This window comes from Papio anubis, chromosome 2, assembly GCF_008728515.1.
Source record: "Papio anubis isolate 15944 chromosome 2, Panubis1.0, whole genome shotgun sequence".
In the NCBI taxonomy this organism is placed as follows: Eukaryota; Metazoa; Chordata; class Mammalia; order Primates; family Cercopithecidae; genus Papio; species Papio anubis.
In genome coordinates, this window is record NC_044977.1 from 150338443 (window position 1) to 150365525 (window position 27083).

General features: G+C 35.9%; 1 protein-coding gene across 12 annotated transcripts in view; it reads right to left on the reverse strand.

The window, feature by feature from the left end:
• Positions 1-27083, reverse strand: part of RASA2 (RAS p21 protein activator 2) — a 123391-nt gene that overhangs the window by 22110 nt on the left and 74198 nt on the right. For 6 of the 12 annotated variants that reach the window (XR_002520525.2, XR_001900068.3, XM_021934803.2 and 3 more), the window contains exons 10-20: positions 22744-22900; positions 22259-22407; positions 21092-21206; positions 20597-20671; positions 19756-19879; positions 16762-16868; positions 13444-13527; positions 12712-12789; positions 7821-7894; positions 7164-7273; positions 3811-3822 (exon numbers count right to left, since the gene is read on the reverse strand). Coding sequence is in view for 10 of the 12 variants with exons in the window: in XM_021934803.2 (XP_021790495.1) it covers positions 3811-3822; positions 7164-7273; positions 7821-7894; positions 12712-12789; positions 13444-13527; positions 16762-16868; positions 19756-19879; positions 20597-20671; positions 21092-21206; positions 22259-22407; positions 22744-22900 (1085 nt within the window). In the remaining 2 variants the exon portion in view is untranslated. The remainder of the gene's footprint in view (positions 1-3810; positions 3823-7163; positions 7274-7820; positions 7895-12711; positions 12790-13443; positions 13528-16761; positions 16869-19755; positions 19880-20596; positions 20672-21091; positions 21207-22258; positions 22408-22743; positions 22901-27083) is intronic. The other 6 variants (XM_017955824.3, XM_017955821.3, XM_017955826.3 and 3 more) reach the window with 3 other exon arrangements.

Below are 27083 nucleotides of genomic sequence, written 5' to 3' on the forward strand. Positions count from 1 at the left end.
CCAGATTATGCATTATAGTTCTGTGTTTCTTCTTGAGTTGTTAATGTTCCATTACATACTGGCCATCATGAATAAAACACTGTAGAAACTATGGATTCAGTTACCTTCCCTTGAAGTTACATCATTGGTGGTTATTGTGAGGGTTGGTTTTATACTTTGTTTATATTATACTTTGTTTATTCTTAATCCTAGAACATAGTCTTTACAACTGAGCCACCACTCTTGAGATTTTGATGAAAATACTGAAGCGTTTGCTAAGCTCTCTAAGTAAAATTCCAAATTCTGTCTCCTTTGAGGGGGACAGAAACTGAAGTCTCTGCTCATCTTTTTAGTTTTCAGTTATTGTTTTTCACTAGCCCCTGTGGGGACAGGTCCCTCTTGCATGAGCAGTTTAAGAGTCAACTAAAGATTTCAGAGGAGTTCACATGCAGACTGAAGAACTCCTCTTTATGCCTCAATTTCCAGCCTCTCTGATAGCCCTAAACTCTATCCTTTGGTATCTCAAGCCAATAAAGCTTAGTTTTCTGCTTGCATTTTAGCACTACCTCATACTGACTAGACTGGGAGTGCTTTCAAGGGGAAAAGCTGTATAAAAATAAATCTTAGGCTGGGCGCAGTGGCTCATGCCTGTAATCCCAGCACTTTGGGAGGCCAAGGTGGGTTAATCCCCTGAGGTTGGGAGTTCAAGACCAGCCTGACCCACATGGAGAAACCCCGTCTCTACTAAAAATACAAAATTAGCCGGGCATGGTGGCTCATGCCTGTAATCTCAGCTACTGGGGAGGCTGAGACAGGAGAATCGCTTAAACCCGGGAGGCAGAGGTTGCAGTGAGCTGAGATTGTGCCACTGCACTCCAGCCTGGGCAACAAGAATGAAACTCTATCTCAATCAATCAATAAATCTTAGCCAGCATTGTTCCTTTCTTTCAAGGATCAAATTCTTCAAAGAATTGTTATATATATTCTGCTCAAGGTTTATAATTGTTATCTATGAGACTTAGTTTAATATAAGCTTCTCTACCATTACCAGGACTCTTGGTTTTTTTTCTACCATTACCAGGACTCTTTTTTTTTTTTTTTAAGTTCAGTTTTACACTGACTCCATCATTTTCTGTTCCCCTTCTTTGCTTCTTCTTTTTCTTTTTCCTCAAAAAGAGTTCTGTATCTATTTTTAAAAGTCAACTTCATGCCCAAATCCTTGGAATTATCCTTAACGTGCCTTTTTCTCTCACTCCCAGTATCTAATCCTCTGGGTACTATCTTTAAAATAGATCCAGAATGTGATCCATTTTTATCATTTCTACTGCTACCAACAGATCCAAGCCATTCTTTTCTCTCCTCTAGAATATTTTAATAGTCTCTTAATTGGTTTCCCTGTACCCTTCATTCATTCTCCATGTAACACTCCACAGACATAAGTTATCCTATTAAGACATAAGTTAAACAATGTCATTCTTCTGCTTAAACCTCTCCAATGTTTTTCCATTTTACTCAAAGTAAAAGCCCACAAGGTCCTATAAAATCTAGCACTTCTATGACCTTTTTGATCTTAATTCCTATGACCTACCCTCTTCTTCATTTTTTTCCAGCCACAAGAGCTTTCTCTTATCTCTTCAACACTCCAGGCATGATTCTATTTCAAGGCATTTGTTCTGGGTGCTGTTAGCTATTTCTGTGACACTTTTATTGCAAATATCCACATGGTTCACTCGCCGACCATCTTTAGGTTTAGGTCTTTGCTCAAATGTCACTTTCTCAGTGAAGCCTTCCCTGGTTAGACCTTTTAATATTTTAACACACCTCACTGAACCCATCATTTTCTGTTCCTTGTCCCTGCTTCTTTTTTGTTCATCTCATTTATAATAATCCAACATAAATATAATTTTCTCTTTTTACTGTTTATTGTCTCTTAGTAAAGATCTATAAGGGCAGGGATTTTGATATGTTTTGTTTACTACTTTTCTCTCCAGAGCCTAGAACAGTGTCTGGTACATAGTAGGCACTCAATAAAACACCTGTTGAATAAATGCATGATTGAATCAATTATGTATTTTGTTCTTTAGCTATCAGAAAAAAAAAAAAGCTGCAGAGCCCTGTATGTGAAAATACAGGCAGATGAAAACCATGTTAACCTCAGTTTTAAGCATTTATGTTTAAAATATCATGGACATTTCTTTTACAATGTCCATTGGTTATATGAGCTAGGGTAGGGCTGGCTATATAAGCTAGGGCATTTAATGTCACATGAAAGTTGTGTGTATATATATGTGTATAACAGGTATCCCCAAAGAAGACAGTATCTAATTAAATTTTACAGAACAGAATTTCAAAGATGAATTAGTACCCCTGGCAGAAATTTTAGAAAGACAAGTGGTTCTTAATGTAATTCAGATGACAGCATATATGGAAGACATGGTGTCCTTTGAAGAATACTTACTATATACCTTTATGCCACTAGTAATAATATGGGTCCTTACCACTGAGGATCTTAAGAGATGGAAAAAAGTCATTACTTTTTACACACACAGTATGCCATGTGGCTAAAGATAGACAGTAAGGGAATAGCAACACTGAGGTAGATGAGGCTTACAATGGCTTCCATAAAGAGCTGACACTTGATCTAAGACTTAAAGGACAACAGATTACACAGGTAAAGAAGAAAATAAAGGAATTTTTAGGTAGATATTTTTAGGTACATATGCAAAAGCATGAATGCAAAAGAACATGTAAAAGATGTAAAGAAGGAACTGCAAAAAGTAGTCTGGTGAAACTACATATGGATACTGCAAAAGATGAGGCTGAATGAGACATAAAGAGGCTGGAACATCAATAACTAGTTTGATCTCCACATATAACTAAGAGAACTTTTACTTGTAGAAGATGACTAAATTATAGTAAAGGAGTATAAAATCATAATCATAAGTACACAAGGCCATAAAAATCTCTCAAGGTAATCACGACTGATGGCTGAGTGTCTGATAATATTCATTTGCTACATGTTAGTTTAACTCTACTGATTAGTTGCTTACTATTGCCTGTTAGCACTTGCCTAAAGGGGCCTCAAAAATTTAACAACTTATTGAAGAAAAATCCTTAAAACAGAGAAAATTCTACTAATTCATTTTCCAGTAAAGTGTGAAAGGACCATATTATTTGACACTAATGGACAGAAATACTTAATTCACACTACTACTGTATAATAGGAAGATAGAGTGAAAGACTCAATGATTTAAGTCTATGTTACAGGAAATTTGGGAGGTATTCTTTCAGACACCAAAGTCACATAGTAAGTGTAGCAAAAGACTACTTAACTAGCAGTCTTGGCTATCTAGAAAACAGCAGGGAAACTGGAAGTAAGCAAAACATTTGCTGAACAACCAAACAGAGAATACAAAGCCCAGGTATTTTATTTATAGGAGAAAGTCCTGACGTTTTCATTCAAAGCCTTTTAATCTTAGGTATAATTTAAACAAACATAGCACTTGCATCCTCACTCATAGTACATTGCTGTAAAAAACAGAGGTGGGTGATGGGATGGGAGTAAGGTGTTATATTATGGTTCACAGACATCACAAGAAATGTAAGATCGCAGCCTTACCACAAAGGATAGAGAAAAACTGTATAAAGCGAACACAGGAACACAAAAAGCACAGCAGTCCAAGGCATTTAGCTGCGGAGTAAATGCATTTAGCTGGAGTAAACAGCTGCACACACCCTTAAGCAGCCCTGAAAATATCACTAAATCAGAATCCATATAACAATTAATATTATCAACGGTAGCCCCAAGTCATCTAGAAGATGTTAACTTACGTTCAATGAACTCTTTTTTAGAAGGCAGGGAAGCATGTAATATATTTTGGAAAGATCCATCAAAATAGTTAAAACAAAAAGCATGGAAGCTTAAAACCACAGGCTTTGGTAAATAAGCTTGAAATTTCATCTCATTCCTCCAATGTCATTCCAAAATTTTAAATTTCTTAAGGCTTAAAAACAATGTAGCTTCTAATGTGTCTATTTTATACCTCTAGTAGCCTCATCATTCTAGAGAATTTTGTTCTCTTAAAATCAGTGGACAGAACAGAGATTCTTTTTTGTTTTTGGAGACAGAGTCTCCCTCTGTCACCCAGGCCGGAGTGCAATGGCATGATCTTGGCTGACTGCAGCCACCACCTCTCAGGTTCAAGCAATTCTCCTGCCTCAGCCTCCCAAGTAGCTGGGACTACAGACGCACGCCACCACATCTGGCTAATTTTTGTTTTTTTAGTAGAGATGGGGTTTCACCACGTTGGCCAGGATGGTCTTATCTCCGGACCTCATGATCCACCTGCTTCAGCCTCCCAAAGTGTTGGGATCACAGGCGTGAGCCACTGCACCCGGCAAGAACAGAGGTTCTTAACTTGAGAATCATAGATGAACTTTAGGTCTACGAACTTCCTGAAATTATTATGCAAAATTTTGTGTCTATGAACTCCCTGAAGTTACATGCACAATTTTTTGTCTGTTTGTAGGTACAGTTTTCTAGACAAAGGGGTCCATAGCTATCTAATTCTTAAAGAAGATTATAAACCAAAAAATACTTCAGAATATTGGTTTAGATTAGAAAATGCTTTAAATGAGGAAAAAAGAACTCATTTATTCATAGAGAATGACTAATTTACCTTAACTTTTATTTAAATGTACCATTAATGTAAACATAATTAGCACCCACTGCTATGCATAGGTGAGAACATTTATATAGTATTCAATAAGTTATAATTTCTAAAACATTCAGAATATGCTTAGCTTAAAAAATGCTATCTGGGCTGGGCACGCTGGCTCACACCTGTAATCTCAGCACTTTAGGAGGCCGAGGCAGGCAGGTCACGAGGTCAGGAGTCCAAGACCAGCCTGGCCAAAATGGTGAAACCCTGTCTCTACTAAAAATACAAAAATTCGCTGGGTGTGGTGGCGGGCACCTGTAATCCCAGCTACTCAGGAGGCTGAGGCAGGAGAATCACTTGAATCTGAGAGGCAGAGGTTGCAGTGAGCCAAGATCATGCCACTGCCCTCCAGCCTGGGTGACAGAGTGAGACTCTGTCTCCAAAAAAAAAAAAGCAGCTCTCTGAAAGGGCATATATGTAGCCTATTGAATTTTAGTTATTTGAATATGTAAATGTTATAACAAATTATCTGGGTAATATACCCAAAAGTATAATGCATTTGGTTTCTTATATCTTTCTAATATATTGGGACACATGTAGTCATTCTGGCTAAGCCATTCCTAACGAAGAATTATGAAATAAAATTTTTTCTTTATCACTCTACTATTCAAGAGTCTCCACTGAAGCACTCTACTTAACTGTATTATATCCTCTTTAAAGCACCCTATATCTGATGTATTACTCCAGAATTTACAGCAGAAGCTCTCTTAACAGATCTTTACCTAACAGATTTGACGGATTAACAGACTCTCCATTTCCTCTGTAAAACATACTGAATGCTGCTCACGGGATGCTAAACGCTTGTGGTTGCTTGGGTACTCTGTTAAGCCTGCGCTCTTCTACTTCCATCGGTTAGGCTGTTTTGCTTACCAAGTCCGTTGGGTTTGTTGCTAAACTTATTTATGTTAGTTTTCTATGTTGTAATTATGATTTACTTCACATAAAGAGACAAAGTAAGTGGCCACTACCAAGAGGTTTATTACTTATTTGAAAATCAGGTAAATGCTTTGAAAACCCTCTAAAAAGGAGATGCATACCTCCACAAATAAGGCTGATTTATGTGGGGGTAAGACAGCTGTAAAAGACTAGTGTAACTATCCTAAAAATCTAAGAGGATTTTGTGCTTGGATTACTTTTCAAGTATCTAAGTTCTAGATTTACCTTGGAGAAATCAGCCTGAAAACTGATGCATTATGGGTATATTTACACAAGAAAGACAGGAAATCTGATCTATACGTCAATAGTCAAAGAAATAATCATGGTTCTCTACCAAAATGCTGGTAAACAAATACATAAATATTTAAGATCTGTATGCATCTTTTTGTTTACTTTTAAATGATTCTTGCTTTAACCAACCTTTTGGTTTGGTTAAATGAACATCTCTGGATCCTGATTATTTTGGGCAGAAGGGATTCTACTATATAGATGTGATCTGAGATCTAGATACTAAATTCTTCTTGCTAAAATATCAGAAGCTAATGGCCTTCTGTGGATAATTCCTTTTTTTTTTTTTTGAGATGGAGTCTTGCTCTGTCACCCAGGCTAGAGTGCAATGGCACGATCTTGGCTTACTGCAGCCTCTGCCTCCCGGGTTCAAGCGATTCTCCTGCTTCAGCCTCCAGAGTAGCTGGGACTACAGGCATGTGACACCATGCCTGGCTAATTTTTTTGTATTTTTAGTAGAGATGGGATTTCGCCATGTTGGTCAGGCTGGTCTCAAACTCCTGACCTCAAGTGATCCGCCCGCCTTTGCCTCCCAAAGTGCTAGGATTACAGGCATGAACCACCACACCTGGCCTTCTGTGGAAAATCACTCCAATGGAATAAACTCAAAAGCAGTTTATTTAAAGGACTGTGTCAGTCTACTGAGGGATAAGCTTTGCCTCTCTGCAGCTCTCAAATCACACTGTAGGAAGATGGCTTCGTTTACACAAATAGCCCACTTGTACAAGCAACAGAGTCTTCTCAGAAGGCAAATTATTAAGTCATCTACCTTGGGGTTAACTTGGCTAAGAACCTAGGATGAATTTGACAACAGAATAGGTATCACAATCTATGGTGTAACTGTGGGAATGTCTAGCTGATATTTTCCAGCAAAGCACAGAAATATTCTCATTTATTAGATATTGAATCTTGCTAATTTTGCCTCTGAGAGTTAAAGAAACTCCCATGTTCTAAGAGGTTTAGCTGTTGCTCTTTGATAAATAACAGTATGGAATACTATGGATTTTTAGAAAACAGAGCACACTAAAGGAATACCATTTTCAGAAACTCAAGAAATTTAATGTGAGAAAAACATAATATACATGGGGTTACTGTCAAATATTTTTTCATTCTTAGTACATATGGAGAAACCACAAACTATAGTAATATTACTGAAAGGATTCGCTAGAGTCACAATAAGCGGCAAAGAAACCTACACCGAGAACCAGGAAAAACCCCATAATAAAGTATAAACACAACTACCTGGCTGTTTGTGGTAGGTGAGCTCTCTGCTTGTTAAGCAGAACCATCGCTTCTTAAAATTCTTTTTTCCAATCCGAGTTCTTCCCTGAGCTCTTTTATACATCTCACTGCCAACATAACAGATGTAAACATTTAGCTACAAAAATTAAAAGTTAATCCAAAACAAAGAAGTATCCTTTAATTTTAAATGACATGAATAGTTGTGTAAGATTATATTAAATATATAAAAATGTTTTTGCCATCCATGACTGTTGCATTTATTTTGGCCATACTAAAGGATTAAGGTCTTTAATTAATTTAATATTTTTAATTGTACCATGCAGAACAAAAAAGGACCAAATTAGTGATTCCCCCGCTTAACTTATAATGAACACTGTACATTAAGACTAATAGTGCTGTTACTTTTTTAAAGTACTCTAAATACCCATCATCTCACTATAATTGCAAAACAACTCTAGGACTGTATGCACAGGAAATCATGCTTTTCTGCCATAAAGTTTGTAGGACAGTAAAGGTGACTTACCTGACTGCTAATTTTGGCAGTTCTAACACAGAACATAATGCCAGATCTCCTCACTCTTAGACCCATGCTCTTTGTACTTACTTAATATCTATACTGATACATGACTTTCACGTCTAATTTGATTAAATTACCCTTCTTTCAGGTGCACAGGCTCACTCGTACCACTGGACTCTTTAGTTTCAGTAGATGAAATTTCATCCAAGAACTAAATGGGGAAATGGGTAAATATTACACTGTGTGATAAGGAACATTATAAAAAATTCAGTTTATCTTACATGTCATTGATTATAATGGGAAGTTCTTCATTACTAATGAATACACACGATAGTAATTTATAAAACAAAACACATATTATAAAGGAAATCCCTAATTTACAAATGACAAGTATTATAAAAGTCTTATTTATTTATTTGGAGACAGAGTCTCTGTTGCCCAGACTGGAACGCAGTGGTGCAGTCTGGGCTCACTGCAACCTCTCCCTCCTGCGTTCAAGTGATTCTCATGCCTCAGCTTCCCAAGTAGCTGGGATTACAGGCATGTGCCACCACACGCAGCTAATTTTTTTGTATTTTTAGTAGAGACAGGGTTACCGTATGTTGGCCAGGCTGGTCTTGAACTCCTGTCCTCAAGTGATCTGTCTGCCTCAGCCTACCAAAGTGCTGGGATTACAGGTGTGAGCCACCGTGCCCAGCCTAAAACTTCGTTCTTAAGTTACTTAAAACCCAGAACATATTTCCATGTAGAAATAATTCAATCCATAATTCCTTAACTGCAATTCTGAAATACATAAAGTTCTGAATACAAAGTTTTAAAATCTTGTCTTTGATTCGAAGTACTCATTAAGGGGTATAACTTAACCTGAACTGGTGTGAGGCTATTTACACTCTGTACTTATATTACTTACTGTAAGTATTCATACACTGTGCTATAACAATTAATGTATTTGATTGTGGGGTGCTACCCTAGGCTCCACTGGGGGATGTTACATATAGTATATACTGATTACCTTTTGAAACTCTGAAAAACTGAATTCTGAAATACTTTTGGTCCCAATGATTTTACATATAAGATTGTGAACCTTTATTATAGGTTAAGGATCACCAAAGTCTGGGTCAGAGGGCCACGTCTGACCTGTAGCCTGTTTTTGTAAGGCCCATAAGAATACAGGTTGAACACTCCTAATCTGAAAATCCCAAATGTTCCAAACACCCAGAACTTTTTGAGTGCCAACAGGATATTCAAAGGAAATGCTTGCTGGTGCATTCTGGATTTTGAATTTTGGATTTTCAGATTAGGGATGCTCAACCAGTTAAAAAAATATACATGGAGAGAGACAGAATGAATAAAAGTATTTCAAAATTTGAAAAAATCCAAAATCCAAAACACTTTATCAAGCATTTTTGATAGAGGATACTCAACCTGTAACTATTACATTTCTAAATTTAACAATCAGGGTTACATTTAGGATTGTGAAAGCGTTGTGAAAACAAAGACTAAGTGGCAGAGACCTTATGTGATCAGCAAAGCCTAAAATATTTTCTCACTGTCCCTTTACAGAAAAGTTTGCCAACTTCTACTATATAGAACTGATTTTAACTCTGAAAGATGGTATTTCACAGTCATGACTGAAGTGTAAACAGGTTATCTGGGATAATCTGGAAATCTAATCACCATTTATAAACTTTCCATGGAGAATGTTGGAATGTGGTGACTCAAGAAAATTTATAGTATCCATCTTTACCAGGTCAGCCAGTGAAGAACATTTAACTTCACAAATACGCTACCTTGACTGGTTAAAGGCTTTTTAGTATTTGGTTGTCTCTTCATGGGAAAGGGAAATTAGCACTTCAAGGAACAATTCCTTTTTCTTTTCTTTTCTTTTTTTTGAGATGGAGTCTTGTTCCGTCACCCAGGCAGGAATGCAATGGTGTGATCTTGGCTCACTGCAACCTCCACCTCTCAGGTTCAAGCGATTCTCCTGCCTCAGCCTCCCAGGTAACTGGGACTACAGGCGCCCACCACCATGCCTGGCTAATTTTTGTATTTTTGGTAGAGACAGGGTTTTACCATATTGGCCAGGCTGGTCTCGAACTCCTGACCTTGTGATCTGCCTGCCTCCACCTCCCAAAGTGCTGGGATTACAGGCGTGAACCACCATGCACGCCTGGATGGAACAATTCTTTTCTTTTCTTTTTTTTTTTTAATCTACCATTACCTTGATTTTGAGGAACAATTCTTGTTCTTAAAGAATCCTATTTTGCCTCCTAAATGAGCTATCAATTTGTTTAGTTCATTAGGTGGGTATTACAAACTCAGAAACTCAGAGAGGGTTTGCATTTCTTTGCTTTTTCCTTTATACTTTTCTACGTTGTTCTGCTTAGGACTTAAACAAAAACAAACCACATTCCAATAAGGATAATATTGAGGCTCCAGTGCCTATTCTAAAGTAGAATTTGTAGACACAGTCATTTTCTCCTAAGACTGGCTGATGATTGCCCAGCAGAGCTCAGACTTAAGGAGTTTTCAAATGGAATGTTTACTTCTGCTTGCTGGGAGAAAATACTGGTAAGTGAAAGAACAAGAACAGAGTTCCTTTTGCATTATATATGGGTAATGTGGGTACAAGTATCCAAGGGAACTGAAGAAGCACCCTACCATAGCATCAGTTCTCCCAGATGGACCATCCACTAATGGAGTCTGAGTTATGTGAATGTTTTATTTCTTAATATATACCTGAAGTCACTGATTTGTTAGCAAATATTATTTATAATAGTTTATTTTATTTTTTTGAGATAGCGTTTTGCTCTTGTTGCCTAAGCTGGAGTGCAATGGCATGATCTCGGCTTACTGCAACCTCTACCTCCCAGATTCAAGCAATTCTCCTGCCTCAGCCTCCCCAGTAGCTGGGATTACAGGCATGTGCCACCAGGCCTGGCTAATTTTTTGTATTTTTAGTAGAAACGGGGTTTCACCATGTTAGCTAGGCTGGTCTCCAACTCCCAACCTCAGGTGATCCGCCCACTTCGGCCTCCCAAAGTGCTAGGATTACAGGTGTGAGCCACTGTGCCCAGCCAATACTTTATTTAGGAACTATGGGGTAAATACAGAGATATAAAGTGAAAGAAAACCCAGTAATTAAGATGGACTATAGGCAGGGTGACTATAGGTCCCAGTTTGCTCAGGACCATCCCCATCAGGGCCATTCCTATCATTCCAGAATAATCACTAACAGTATTTTTCACTCTTAAATGTGTTCTGGTTTAGACATCAAATTATATGGTCACCTTGTCTATAGAACTATCCAGGTTATCCTTTCCAAACTCTGCAGGGAATAGCATATGATTCAGAGTTATACTCTTATTTTCTTCTGCATCAATAGTAAATGTCACTAGTCAGAGTGCCAATATAAAATGAGAAATTGAGCCTCACAAGCTTTTACAATTTATAGCACTGCACATATCTTGTTGTAACTACTAAATAATAAAGGAAACTAGGATATTAGGACAAAGTACCCTATGTCAGCTTAGGGATTTAGAACCAAATCTGAGACAGAGGCATACTATGGCGATAGTCCATTAGAATGTGAGTGGGTGACTCAGGGCAGATCAGGAACAGACTAAACTCCTGGTACCCTTAAATCCTTTCTCCACTGACATTATCAACTCTACACATTCTGATTATATCAGGGGGAAAAAAAATCAGATACTACCATAGCCTTGGTCACAAAACATGGAAAAACAACCCTCAAACAAAAGACAGTACATCATAATCTTGCCAATAAAAGTCTGCCTACAGTGTCACAAATGTTTCAACAATGTCCTAAAAATAAAAGGGCAGCTTTTTCTTTGCCTATTCTTTTGAAAGACTTTCTCCTGAAAAGCCTTCAATGGTTTGTCTAAAAAATTTTTGGTTAAACAGGCACTATTCTAGATGAAAAATATTCCAATGGACTTTAATTTTTTAAATCATCATTTTTTACTTACTAAGTCTCCGTAAGAATCCTAAGTATAAAAAAAGGCCCAAATGTATACCTCAACAAAATAAATACTCTGGCAACCAACTGCTAGTTATGCTACAGAAACTGAATGAAGTCTTTAACATTTGGCTTTGTTAATTTGGATTCATTAAGTTAAGAGTGTGATACATAAAATACAGTACTTTCTTCAGGCCCAGTTTAGATATAATTCATTTCTCTCCTTATTTTTTAACTCTTAACTTCTAGACTATATGAGGTAGAGTACTTCAAAGGTTAACTTTTCTTTATAAATTTTCAGCATTTTACAATAATGCTATATTTTGTTTAGATGATTCAGGACTAAAGACTCAAGAAATTAAAGATCCTTTCAAAACGTTCTCAACTTTTAAGTGAAGTGATTTTTGTATGCTGCAGGACTTGTGTTCGGATATTATATACTATAGGCTTTTGTACATTTATAGTAACTTTCCTCAGGTTACTACCATGAATTTATATTGTTCATTAAATGTTCAATAATGTATAAATTTTTTACTAGGGCAATTAAGTGCCCATTCTACATCAGGCACCATACAAAGCCGTTACCCCCAGAGACCAGAGGTTCTCAACCAGAGGCAATTCTGTCCCTCAAGGAACATTTGGCAATACCTGGGGGCATGTTTGGCTGTCAAAACAGGAGGCATACTTATTGCATCTAAGGGGTAGAGGCCAGGGATGCTGCTAAATATCCTGAAACGCACAAGCCAGCTCCTCAGAATCAAGAATTATCTGGCCCCAAATGCCAATAGTGTCACTTTGAGAAATTCTAACCCTAGACATCTGTAATTTGTGTTTCTAAGGCACTGGCAATAGTAGTAGTTGTTACACTTATTTAGGTATTTTCAAAGCTGAAAAGCACAGCCCTGTATAAGAAGAAAAAAGAAAAAGGAAGCCTTTTTGATGAACAGTTTAAACATTATTTAAACTGGGGATTGATATAATACATATAAAATGTTATTTCCCCTATGCTATATGAAATAAATATTAATTCCAGAATAAAATAATCATACCTTTTTAACTGCCATAATATATCCTTCTTCTTGAAACATTTTGAAAAATTCACACATGAATGTCTCTTTGAAACTTGACTAAGAAAAAACAAACACAGGGTTTATATGTGTTAGAGAATTAAGAATAGAACAGACTATATTTTTAAGCTGAGGATTAAGGCCTAAAAGGACTCAATTATATATTTTCAGAATTCAGGGCTTGGAGTGGAAGACTTCTTTCAAAGCTGTCATGCGATTATGGCACAAGCAGGCAGATAGACAGACTGTCCTGCACTTCCTTACTAGGCTCTCTTTGCCTTACTTAGCAGTTTTCATGAAACTGCATTTTTTTTTTAATGTTCTCATTAAACTATTTAAAAAAATTTTTTTTTTTAAATTTTCTAGAGACAGGGTCTTGCTAAGTTGCTGGGACTGGAGTGCAATGGCTATTCACAGGTGCCATCATTGTGCACTGCAGCCTTGAACTCCTGGCCTCAAGTGAGTTTCCCGCTTCAGCTTCCTGGAATTAAAGACATAAGTCACCATGCCCAGCTTCTGAAACTGTCCTCTTTAACAGGTGACTAAGAGAGTATCTACTTAAAAGACAGCTACTCTGTGTGTGTGTGTGTGTGTGTGTGTGTGTGTGTGTGTGTATAGTTATTAATTTGGAAGAAGGTAAGTCAAGGAGAAAGGATCATAGGATGTAACAACATTTAGAAGTGTAAAAACAAAATAAAAGATGTAAGGACTTACCTTGCTTTTGGACAGACTCCCCCAGCTTCCCAAAGTTTGTATAGTTTTTGAGATGAGAGTTAATGTTCTAATTGTCTGTGCATCCTAAAGAATGTAAAAAAGACCAAAACTACCATTAAGTTTTCAAGAAAATAATTTGTATAAAAAAGAAGAATAGAGTAAATGGACTACATTGCTGTAAAACAATGACTCAAAAATGTTCAAACCACACACAGTTAAAATCTAGCTAAGGCTGGGTACAATTCACCGGCCTAAGGAATTAAGAGACTAAAGAAGCCATATATAATTAACAATTCTTCCCAAAGTAATTATTAAAGATGTGGTGCTTTTAAAAGTCATATATATATATATATATATTTTATTTATTTATTTTTTTCCTGAGATGGAGTCTCGTTCTGTTGCCCAGGCTGGAGTGTAGTGGTGTAACCTCAGCTCACTGTAACCTCCACCTCCTGGGTTCAAGCGATTCTCCTGTCTCAGCCTCCTAAGTAGCTGGGATTACAGGTGCCTGCCACCACGCTTGGCTAATTTTTGTATTTTTAGTAGAGACAGGGTTTTGCCCTGTTGGCCAGGCTGGTCTCGAACTCCTGACCTCAGGTGATCTGCCCGCCTTGGCTTCTCAAAGTGCTGGGATTACAGGCCAAAGCCATAATTTTATCAATGTTATATGTAAGTTGTTTCATACAGTATGGCACCTTGGATTACCTGACAAATTATATTCACTTCTGGAATGTCAAAGGCATCTACTTTACTACCTTATAACTTAAAATGGCAGTTTCAGGTGTTCCAAATTTTCTGTGCTCAGCTCACCCCTAAACATATTCAATACTTTAAATAGCTTTTGCAATTAACTCTTTTCACCATGGAAGCAAAGACCTAAATTCAGCTTAGGAAATGTGAAGTCACCTAGTTCTTTTTGATCTTACCAGAGGGTGATTATTTGGGTCTATTATCCAAGAGGTTTTTCAGGCCTGTCTATCTGAAAGAAGTAATATATAGTAATATATAAAATTGACTAAACGGTGCTCCCTCAGAAATCTTTGCTCCTTCATTTTTTTTAAAATTGAGATATAATTTACATATGACAAAATGAATAGATCTTAAATGTATACCCTGCTGAATTTTCACCAATCCATACATTTGTGTAAGTTTCTATCAAAACACAGACCATTTTTATTTGTTTTAAGGATTCAAGCAAACAATATCTTGTATCTGAAGATATACCAAGAAAAATTTAGATACAGAAAAGCTTTAGTTCAATTTTTGGCTCACATTCCTTAATATTTTAGTATCCCCCCGCCCCCATATTGAAAATAGGCAATGAATGTGAAGGGGAAGAGATGACCAGAATATAAGGCAATCTGGAAAAGAAGGAATATCTGAAATATGATCATTATAATATACTTATAAAATAGAAACACACCTAAATTAAGGCTATTCAGAAAACATTTTAGCTGTAACATTTGGGATTTCATTATATCTATAAAAGGTCCCCACAATTCTCTGCCTTTGAAGAAAATAATATTCTTAAAGATGTCCTGGCACCTGCACTCACATTTCTTGCAGCACTATTTACAATAGCAAAGTCATGGAACCAACCTAAGTATCCACCAACATCTGTTACAGGAATGCGCAAATTCAAGTATGAATACAAGGCAGACTCACAAGTTCAGAAGTAGGTGTTCTGTTTATGTCCAGAATGTTGCTACCACGCTTTCATTGCCTCAGAGTTCTGTGCAGCTTTAGTAACAAAGCCACAGAATGGACAGCCCTGTGAACAAAAGGACACTGGCCCACTCTCTGCTGGGGCTACTCACAGACCATTTATCCTTTGGCAAGAAAGGGCGTGGTGCTGCCACTGCAACATGGTTCTATTCAGTACTCACAAACTTAAGTGACTGTCAATGTCATGTAGTCATTGAGAGGAGAAATGGGTATTCAGAACTTGGTTTAACTCTAAAACTCATGTGTTTTCCCTACACTACTGAGCAACTCCTCTTGGCTGTGAGTTTCCTAAGGGCAAAGAGTATCTTATTCATCACTGCATCTCTAGTACTGAGCATGAAATGATACACTGTAGGTACCTGAACATCTGTCTAAGAGGTTGGAAGGGATAGGATTAAGCTTACAGACGATAAAGACTGACTGAATTTGAATCCCAGTTAAATCCAGTTCAAACTGAGTAAAATCAAATCATAATTTGTCAGCTGTGTGAGCGTGGAAAAGTTACTCTATTGTGATTTCCTTATCTGCACATGTGGATGATAACAGAATTTACCTCACAGGGTTGCCAGGAGGACCAAATAAGTTAAAACATAAAGTAGTTAGAACAAGGCCTAGTACAAAGCACTAAATAAATGTGGGCTATTATTATTATTTGTTATACAAATCAGCAACTAAGAGCAATTAGATAAGATTATAAAGTATTTGGAACATAAAAGCTTAAAGAATTAGCCAAATTACACCATATAAGAAGGAATCAGAAGTAGAGCAAAAATAGAGAATTTTAAAAATTAAGAAATAAACATGTAAATCTATGCAGTGGAGATTTAGATTTTTGGTAATTAAATAGGACTCCAGAACACAAGATTATATGCTTAAAAAATTTTTAAATCTCGTATGTTTACAGTATTACCTCAGGTAAATAAAAAGTAAAAATACTGATATATTTAACAAGTTATATTCCAATAAAAGTTCCTACACCTTTCACTATACTGCATTCTTGGTTTCTTTTTCTGTTTTAACTGTTCATGCTTATCCAGTTCACCTGCCATTTAATATTTTCTAATTATATGCTGTCAGTTTCATTGCTACTGAAATCTTCTATCTTAGATGCTGTTTCTAAATTAAATGGAATTTCTCTTGTAGCCTTCTTTCTTAGAGAAAAGAGCCTCTTCAAATTTCCGTGAAATTTAAAAATATCTGCAAAATTAAACTATTTTAATAAATCAGGAAGGCAGATTTTGTTTAAATAAAATACCTATCAAAATGAAACCCATAACTAATGAAAAAAAATCTTATGGAAATGTATAAACACACACAGTAGCATATGAAAAAATATAACAAATCCCCTTTGTACTCATCACCAACCTTCAATAATTAGCATTTTATCACTCTTGTAGAACATCTTTTAACAACAACAAAAAATAGGATTATCAGTCTCACTTGAAAGACTGAAATGGCCAAGAAAAATTCTGAGTAAATTTAAGTATCAGTTATAAGAAAATACAGCCCAGTGAAATTGACTTATTTTATCTTTTCTTCATTTTAATAAAAATAAAAAAATGGAATAAAGCTTTCAGAAGAACAAACACTTACTGGATGATGAGGTCGCAAATGAAAAGTATGAGGTGATACTACGGCTACAGCAAAGAAACGAAGAAATACAAAGCTGCTCACTGCAGAATACTGAACATGAGGGTCATCTGCAGGAAAAAAATGGTGAAATGTCATGCACAAAAACACAATTAAAAAACAAAGATGATAAATTAAAAAATATAGAAAAGACACGTAAACTAGGAGAGCAACATAATTTGTCTAGTAAGAGCCGAGTTGATGAAATGATAGTGATGTTTATGACTAAATTAAAACACCCTATGATTAAAAAATCCAAAAGAAGAAATAATATGAAAAAAGACAACGCTGTTAGGTTTATAGAAATATTTTACTTTGAAAAATACCTCTTTCCTCACCTGCAAGAAGAGACTGCTAAAATTACGACAAAAATAAAAGTAGTATCTAGCACTACCTAGTGGTAACACTGAATCCCTTAAGAGTACGATACAAGGCTACTTTCAGTTTTAGGTTCTTGTTTCAATTCCCTCCCCAGAATCTTGATAATATTAAAAGTTATGCAACAAAAACAATTAGACAGAAATGTTTACTTTAAAAAAGCTATCAATAGTCCATAAATAAAAATGCAGATGAACTGAAGACTACTGGTGGCTTTGATCATTCACCTACAACTTTCAGACTGGAGTCAACACTGTACCCAACAATCAGACGGATGGTGGTGAAGCAGGTGGCGAGGGAAAGAATCTTTAGGTTTGGTTCGAGTTTTAACTCTTCTAAGTCATTCAGTAGGTAACCATTAACAAGTCATTTAATTTGTCATTCTTTAATAATATCTGTTTTTTACCTGCTGTCTGCCCTGCCCTCCTACCTCTCCTTTCCCCATTCTTCTAGGGTAGTAAAAACAACAAAAACGACAGAATATGAAACACTTATGGCAACAAAACTGTCACTACTATAGTCTACTGAGGATATGATGACCATATTAGTAGTTAAGTCAACAAAAACATAACTAAGGAGATACATCTGCATGTATATAAAAACATAAAGTGTTGGCTGGACACGGTGACCCACACCTGTAATTCCGGCACTTTGGGAGGCTGAAGCGGGTAGATCACCTGAGGTCAGGAGTTCAAGACCAGTCTGACCAACATGGAGAAAGCCCGTTTCTACTAAAAATACAAAATTAGTCAGGCGGGGAGGCCTATGTCTGTAATCCTACCTACTGGGGAGGCTGGGAACCCAGGAGGCAGAGCTGCAGTGAGCCGAGATTGTGCCATTGCACTCCAGCCTGGGCAACAAGAGTGAAACTCGGTCTCAAAACAAAAACAAACAAACAAAAAATCCAAAAAGTGTTTAAGATCATTTATATAAAGAAGAATTAAACAGCTAAAACAGATTTAAGGCCAAATAGAGTATAGTGAATGGCAGCAAGTGGTTTGGAGTAGACCAGGCCCAGGTTTGAGGCCCTGCTTGCCTGTTGGCCATCCATAGACGTTGGTAAAGTTACTCAGCTTCTCTAAACCTTTGTTTCTCACCTAATGGGAGTAGTACCTACCTCATGTGGTTTTGTGAAGATGACAACAGGAGATAATGGAGGCTAACACACTAACACTGTGTGTGTTACTAAGTAGTCAATGTGGTTATCATGATCTAACTATTTAAAAATAAAATTTCAATGAGCATTTCACTTTTCCGTGTGCCTCTGGCTCCCCTTATTTTTGTTATGAAGATTAGATTTACTTACTTATTTGCAACTATAATTAGCAAAGACATTTAGATACGAATTTATCTACATGTTAGACAACTCAGCCCCACTAATTTAGTAATGGGTCAATTTAGCAGAAGGGCAGTTAACTGCATACATGTGTGCACAGGGTGAGCACAAACTTAAAAGAACATAAAACTGCAAAATCTCTCCAGATGGTTACAGAAATAAACTCACAGTTTTGCACAGCTGGTTAAGATGGATAATTTAAGTACCTGCCTAATTCTACCCTCCTACCCACCACCCCCCATTATAGACAGATCTGGAAAGCTAGCCATAGCTAGTTTATTTACTTATCAGAGATATATTAAAAAGTGAATAATTCTAAGTATTAACAGCGACAGTAACTCTGAATTTAATGAAAAGTTTCTAAGCAAAACCTTGACATAGCTACTTTTTCAAAATTAAAATATGCCAGTTACTGATACATGTACCTTAAAACTCTATGTATGTTGCAACAGAAAGGTTTCTAATGTCTAAGGCCATTTCTATAAAAACCTCTCACCACCAAAACCTTATTAGCATTCTCATACTGTCAAATCTAGTCAATTTTATGGAACTAAAGATTCTCACTATCTGAATGCATGCAGCTGGAAAAGATAAGTTGGTATAAATAACAAAGGTATTTTTAACTCTCATAAGCATCTGGTATAAATGCTTACTTATACAATGTTACAGTTCTAAATTTTTGCCTTTCTTTAATGGTGATTTTGATTTGCTCTTTGTATAAAGTTGCATTATACTGAAATAAAATGGAATATGTATTTTGAGATTTCAAGAAAAATCAGATTTCTTATGAGAAAGCTAGAATCATTTTGAAAAACTAAAGAAGGTTGTACTTAAAAACCTTAGGCCAGGAGCAGTGGCTCACGCATGTAATCCCAGAACTTTGGGAGGCCGAGGCGGGCAGATCACGAGGTCAGGAGATCAAGACCATGCTGGCTAACATGGTGAAACCCCGTCTCTACTAAAAATACAAAAAATTAGCCGGGCATGGTGGCGGGTGCCTGTAGTCCCAGCTACTCGGGAGGCTGAGGCAGGAGAATGGCATGAACCTGGGAGATGGAGGTTGCAGTGAGCCGAGATAGCACCACTGCACTCCAGCTGGGGTGACAGAGCGAGACTCTGTCTCAAAAATAAACAAACAAATAAATAAATACCTTAAATACCTTGCACAAACCAAAGATGTAATTAATATCTACAAAAAAGTAAAGAAAAAGAAACGGCATGTTTTAGTAAAACAAGGCACTTACTAGGAAATCTCTGAGTAGCCATCTGCCTTAGAGAATAAAAGATATCACACATTACTGTGGGACAGCTCATACTTGATTTTACAATTGTACTGAATAACTTGTCTACGTAGTAGCGCAGATTCTCCTGCAGGATTTAAAAAGGGAAACATTAAGATTTTGATGTTCACACATCTTCAATAGCCTTCATGAAAGAAAAATGTAAGAAAATGAGGTTTATTAGACAGTCACTATCTAACATTTTTTAAAGCACTGTTTCCCTTTTCCAAACTCATTTGGTTTAAGGACAATTTATATACTGACTTAATTTAATAAGTTAAATTTAGATTTGCTAGGTGTTAAGAGGTGAATCTATGAATAAACCTCACAAGAAGCAACAGGGAATAAAATGATCCAAAAGGAAATCACAAAATAACTCGGATACACAAGCACAGGACGTTGTGACACTATTATCCATTGCAATAAAAATGTGTGACCCTGACACAATCATTGCTTTTTCAGAGGCCACTGAAAGTAATGACTGATCAAGTCACTGTGTCACTTAGCCTGATCAGTTTGAGCCCAAAGGAATGGCTAGAACAGGGCTTGTAACTAGCTATAGCTTAAGTTCACTATCGTTTCTAGAGACAAAAAGAGACAATCAAGAACAAAAATAAAGTGAAACCACTGAGGAAATAACATTCTAAAAACTAATCCTAGGAAATGCTGCTAATAGTAAAGGCTTATGTAAAGAATACACAGCATTGCTTCCCTCTATCTGGCTTTATTATAATGTAAGTGGGAGAAAGGTTACACCATTAAGACCAATTTTAACACAATTATAAACAATATAACAAGGACTTACCTTATTATTTTCTACATTATCTCCCTCTTTCAATTTAATAGGATCGATTTCACAGGATTTTGAGGAGTCACATATCTGAAAAATAAATTTTGCAGTTAATGATTTTTTCTAAGTAATCTGACAAAATGAAAAAACTGTTATTGTTCTGATAATAAAAGGTAATTATAGAAATTTAAATTTTAAGCGTAAAACGTCCTATGCAGGGATAATATATGCAATTTTCTTAAAACACGATATCAAAAAGTATTTGTCATATATTTGGAACTCCGGCTAAGAGAGAAATCCCGTAACAAAGAAATAATGTAGACTACACTATGCTGTGCCTTTTGAGTAAAAATCCATTGATAGAAAAGTAAATAATTTGCTTCTAAAGTGTTCAGTCTTATTTTTTGAGGAACGCATGAATGAATAAACCCTTCCCATCAACAGATCACTTGGTAAAAGAGCAACTATCATGAGGTCACAAACTATCACTGTTGGAGATATATTCTGTACCTCATCAAGAATAGGTTTTAATGTTACTTTCAGGTAGTGCCCTCCCACTATTTTCATCATCTCATCCAGACATCGGGTAGCCAAGGAATTTCCTCTAAAAATTGTGTTTGCATCTCTGAAACAGAAATAGATGAAACCAAATGTAGTAAACAAAGATTGTGAAACCAATAATATAACATACTTGACCAATTTACGAAAGAAGCATTGAGTTGAAATAGATTAAGACGTACTAGAAGGCATAAGTGACCTACAATTTTAGTAATTTTTACCATTTATTTAAAAGTTTTCTGCCATTAGGTTTTTCCAAATTTACCAAAAATATATAAAAATAATGGCCAGGTGTGATGGCTCACGCCTGTAATCCCAGCACTTTGCGGGGTTGAAGCAGGTGGATCACTTGAAGTCAGGAATGTGAGACTAGCCTGGCCAACATGGTGAAACCCCATCTCTACTAAAAATACAAAAATTAGCTGGGTGTGGTGGCAAGTGCCTGTAATCCCAGCTACTCAGGAGGCTGAGGCAGGAGAATCACTTGAACCTAGGAGGCAGAAGCTTCAGTGAGCCAAGATCATGCCACTGCACTCCAACCTGGGTGAAAAAGCGAGACTCCGTCTTAAAAACAAACAAACAAAAAACTCAATACACATATATATACACACGTACATACATATACACGTATATACATACACACATACGTGTATATATAAAGGCAAATCACATTTATGAACCAAAAATGTAGAGTATATGTATGTCTGTGTGTGTAAAAAAACAACAGTGTTAGACTATGACATGAATGAGAAGTCACTTGATTGCTTTTTAGAATGTCATACATATGCATATAAGGGTGATACATAATGAATAAAGAAAAAAACACTTCTGCTCTGGTGTTTTTACTTGTGACACGTGAGTCATTACACTAAGAAGCAGATTAGTAACAAACGAAATTTCCTGAGTTAAAGAAAAACATCCTTCATTAATTGTCCTTAAGGTAGGTGAATACTGTTTGATAGCTTAACTGCCTTTTGTTATTTGTTAAGTACTTCTTTTCAGCCTACTATACAGTAAGTCTGATCAATACAAAAAAATTCAGACTACGAAAACAATCTGTCAAACTGAGGTCCAATTTCAACAACATGTAATTAACGTTTAATAAAATATAACTCTTACTGTGTATCCTTCAAGTCTAATTCAGCCACAGCAGTGGCAAAAGGAACAAGTTTATCATGGTGCAGCAGCAGTCGTACAAGGGGCAAAACAGCATCATTTTTATCTCGACATATTTCACTCAAAATGTAAGCAGCTGAGGCAGATATTGGCTAAATATAGGAAGGTAGAAAACAAGCAAAAAATCAAAGAAACATGATTAACTGTTCAATCATTAGCCTGTAAAAGTAACTGTAATAATGTCATTAAAGCTGTTATACAGGGTATTTAATTTTCAAAATTTTTTATCAGAGATGATTGTGGGAGCACACGTAGGAATCATAGTACTCTGGTTCAGATAAACAGAAATGTGTGTGTGTATATATATGTATGTATATAATTTTTACTGTTTTAATAAGACTTGATACTCTTGAAATCTTCTCCTTATCATTTATAGAATTATTTTAGCCACTTCGTGTTAAATCATATCCTTAAGATTCTTAACATACTTGAACATCTGGTGATTTTAGCAGCAAAGTTTTCAAAGGACCATAGTACTCTGAAGGAAGCACGTAGTCTTCTGTATAACATATATTTAATCGAAGAGACCCCAGGTCATCAGTTTTGGATGACTTGTTTCCATTGTCTCTTGGTTGTAGCAAGTACCTAAAGTAAAAATATAAGTGATTCCATGTGATGGAAACGCATTCAAGCCAATGAGGCAAGTTAAGAGTTAAGCTATAAAAAAACAACCAAAAAAGTCAACTTAGTATTTACGGTTAGGAAACTTCGTAAGTAGCAGGATACTAATCTTCAGAAGCCTAATATTGGTTATATATTGGATTAGAAAGCTACAAATACATTTTTATCCAGGAAACAAAAAGCATAGATATTACAGAAATTAAGATCTCAAAGGAGTTGAATAAAAGTTTGATTAGCTTGCAGGTTTAGAAAAAATGATGATGAAAGGTAAAACATTTAAAATCCAATGTATTATCAAAAATAAATGTTTACCAACTAAATTTAAGAAAGAAGCATTTAGTTGAAAATAGGTAAGACAGTCCAGGTGCAGTGGCTCATGACTGTAATCCCAGCACTGGGAGGCTGAGGCAGGCAGATCACTTGAGGTCAGGAGTTCGAGACCAGCCTGGCCAACACGGTGAAACTCTGTCTTTACTGAAAATACAAAAATCAGTCAGGCATGGTGCCCGTAATCCAGCTGCTTGGGAGGCTGAGGCAGGAGAATCGCTTGAACCCAGGAGGCGGAGTTGCAGTGAGCTGAGATCCTGCCACTGTACTCCAGTCTGGGCTTGTATGGATGACAGAGTGAGACTTCGTCTCACAAACAAAATCAAAAAAAGTAGATAAGACATATCAGAACACATAAGAAACCTTGTTTTAAAGTAAATTCTTTATTCAAAAATTTGAACTTAAGAGAAATTTGCAGGACCAAAACCAGAAATCTAAGAGTTTATTTTTTTTAAAAAAAAGCTTTTTATCATGGGAATTTAAAAACACAAACAAAAGAGAATACTGAACTCTCCTGTACCCATTATCTAGTTTAAACAATTATCAACTGAAGACTAATCTTGTTCGCCGTCATAGAAAGAAAAAATTATGTCCTTTGCACCAATACGGATGCAGCTGGAGGCCACTACCCTATGCGAATTAATGCAGAAACAGAAAACCAAATACCGTATGTTCTCACTTGTAAGTGGGAGCTAAACACTGGGTATGCACAAACACAAACATGGTAACAATAGACACTGGGGGTTCCAAAAATGGGGAGGCAGATAGGGGAGTAGGGGTTGAAAAAGTTATCCGGTACTTTGTTCGTTACTTGGGCAAAGGGATCATAAGCCTAAACCTCAGCATTACACAATATACCCATGTAACAAACCTGCACATGTACCCCTGAATCTAAAATTAAAAAACAACACAAAACAAAACTGGATGAAGGCTGATAAAAACTGCAAAGTACCATTGACAATCAAGTATTCTTATTTCCTTTTTTAGGGGGGTACTCAGCAATATGCTTGCCTAAATTTGAAATTTACAATTTGTTGTTGGTGTAAACATCTATTTTTTTCTAGACCATATCAGGTTTAGAGAAAGGCAATTTTTACTCTTACAGTAGCCTAAATTTGCAAAAACAATTGAACTCAACTAATTTGGACATTAAAACTTCAGAACTGCTGGGCTTTAGCCAAAATATATCTTTCTAGGATGGGGGAAAAAAAAAAAAGTTTGTTACTCATTCAAGATATCACAGGAGTTCCAGGAGTTAAACTAAAAGTTTATTTATCTAAAATAATATGCCAATTACAAATATTTCATCCCCTTTACTCCATTACAGCAAAATATCTAAAAATATCTAGGAAAAAAACCTAACTGTACTCTTATTCTTCAATAATTCATTATTTTAAAAAGGTGTTTTCTTGTACTATATATAAAATAGTGAATCTTTGCTTTACTTAACTATAACCAGAAACTAAACTGCAGAAAAAGTGTACTATATATGTCTTTTATTAGTACATTCTAAAACAAAATTATTTTAAAAGTTACTATGTGCAGCCAGATGCTCAATAGTAATACTGATAACATCCTTATTTGGACACTGAAAATAGCCTAATTTTAAATTATGCTGCAGAAACCATCACAATTAGAATATATTAAGGGAATTTATTTTTAAATATTTACCTGCATATATTTTTTTCCTGTGACTTATCATCATATTGCCCACAAAATTTATTTTCAGAAATAACTCCAAATTAAATTTACAAATTTGGATTTGCCATTAACCACACTGTAGGGTAGATAAAAGCAACCGAATGGAGATTCTTTTTGTAGTGAAGCTCAAACTTCAAGAACCAAGAAAATCGTGTGGAGTGCCACTTATTATTTTCATCACTCTTTGAACCAGAATCTTATTTAATATTTAAAAATCCTTATTACACACAGACAAATAGATAACAATGCATACACACATAAACAATGTCACCAAATCAATGCTTTTTTTTTTTTTTTAAAGAAGTTTGCTTTTTTTTCTCTTTTAAATTTGGTTTTCTCTTATCTTTTTTCTTATCTTCAAAACACTACCATTCTGCACCTCCGCTTCTCTTAGGAACCTGTTAACTACCTACTATGAACCCTTCTCTATTTTCTTCATGCTTATATAATTTTATATAGATTTTTAAAAATGTGTGCATATATACACATTTGTAAATGAGTTTTGAGCCTATTCGTTTACAAAACTGTTATCATATTCTACTCTCCAGTATCTTGTTTTTTTACCTGCAAGCACTTCCTAGTTAACTCTTTGAGACTACTTTTCATAGATCCAGTTTGTTCTTTTTAATGGGTACATAATATTCATGCAATGAATGAACTCTAGAGTTCTTTAAGAGAGGTATTTATGAATATAATGGAAAATAATTGTACTGTGTTGTGAAGTGAAAATGCTATACAGCTTAATAGGCCATAAGTAACTTAAAAATAATTGTGTTCAAAAAACAATAAACAACAAACATTAACATTTTGAATTTAATTTCAACCCTCCTTACTAAGAGACTGGGGAAAATTATTTATTTGCTTGGTGGGTCTGGGAAATTCTCTCTTTCAGTCTTCTGTTACCCAAGTTCTGCTAAAACGCTTTTGTGGATTTTCTTTGCCATTCTTCTCCCAGAATAATCTGCATTGATACTTCTTTTATTATTTGCAGAAAATCCTCAACCTCTGTTTATACATTTGTTTAACATTTAAACCTCTGTTTAACATTTGTACTAGGCACAGCAAATTTGCAGCACTGGTTATTTACACTGAGGAAGAGTTTGTCTTTCCATTTTCATCTTGTTACTGCTCAATTCTATTCCTCTCTTAATTCACTGCCTCGATGGTATACACTTGCTACATTTTAATGTTTTAAAAATATATTTTAAAAGTTTTAAAATACATTAAGATGCATTTTAAATGCTGTCAATATTTCCCCTATACTGTTTGAGAAATAAGTTACATATTTTATCTAAGAATGTAGAATGTTTGGAATTATTATTATTTTTTGAGACAGAGTCTCACTCTGTCAACCCAGGCCAGAGTACAATGGCGTGGTCTCAGCTCACTGAACCTCTGCCTCCCGGGTTCAAGTGATTCTCCTGCCTCAGCCTCCCAAGTAGCTGGGACTACAGGTGCATGCCACCACACCGGGCTAATTTTTGTATTTTTAGTATAGATGGGGTTTCACTATGTTGGCCAGGCTGGTCTCGAACTCCTGACCTCAGGTGATCTACCTGCCTCAGCCTCCCAAAGTGCTGGGATTACAGGTGTAAGCCACCATGCCTGGCCTGGAATTATTTATTTATACTCATAGTTTTCAAGTTTTATAAATCCTGTGCTAAAGCCTTTCTAAAGTTTGAAATTACAAAGCCCAGTAGTAAATTCCCTAAAAATACTAAAATGGATTCACAGGTGCAATATTTTTAGGCAGTTTAAATTATGTTAAGCATTGCTATTTGAACCCACAATTTTATTTTCAGTAGATAGGTCAGCATAGGGCACATGGGCTTAGTAGTAGACATTCCATGGATGTTGACGAGAGTGAGTGAATGAATGCTTTGATTTTGAAGCCTCAGGTCACTTTTTGAAAGTAATTAGAAGTTTCTAATTAACATGAGAAAAAAGCTGCCATCTTCTCTATTCTCTATCTAAAGGCAATGCCAAACAAAATTTAAAAATATACACACTGAATTTTTTTTAAAAAAGACTAATCTTGTTTCAACCATACCTTCACTCACTCTCCCATCCTGTGCCTGCATTATTATTTTAAAGCAATTTCCAGGTATAATTTCATATA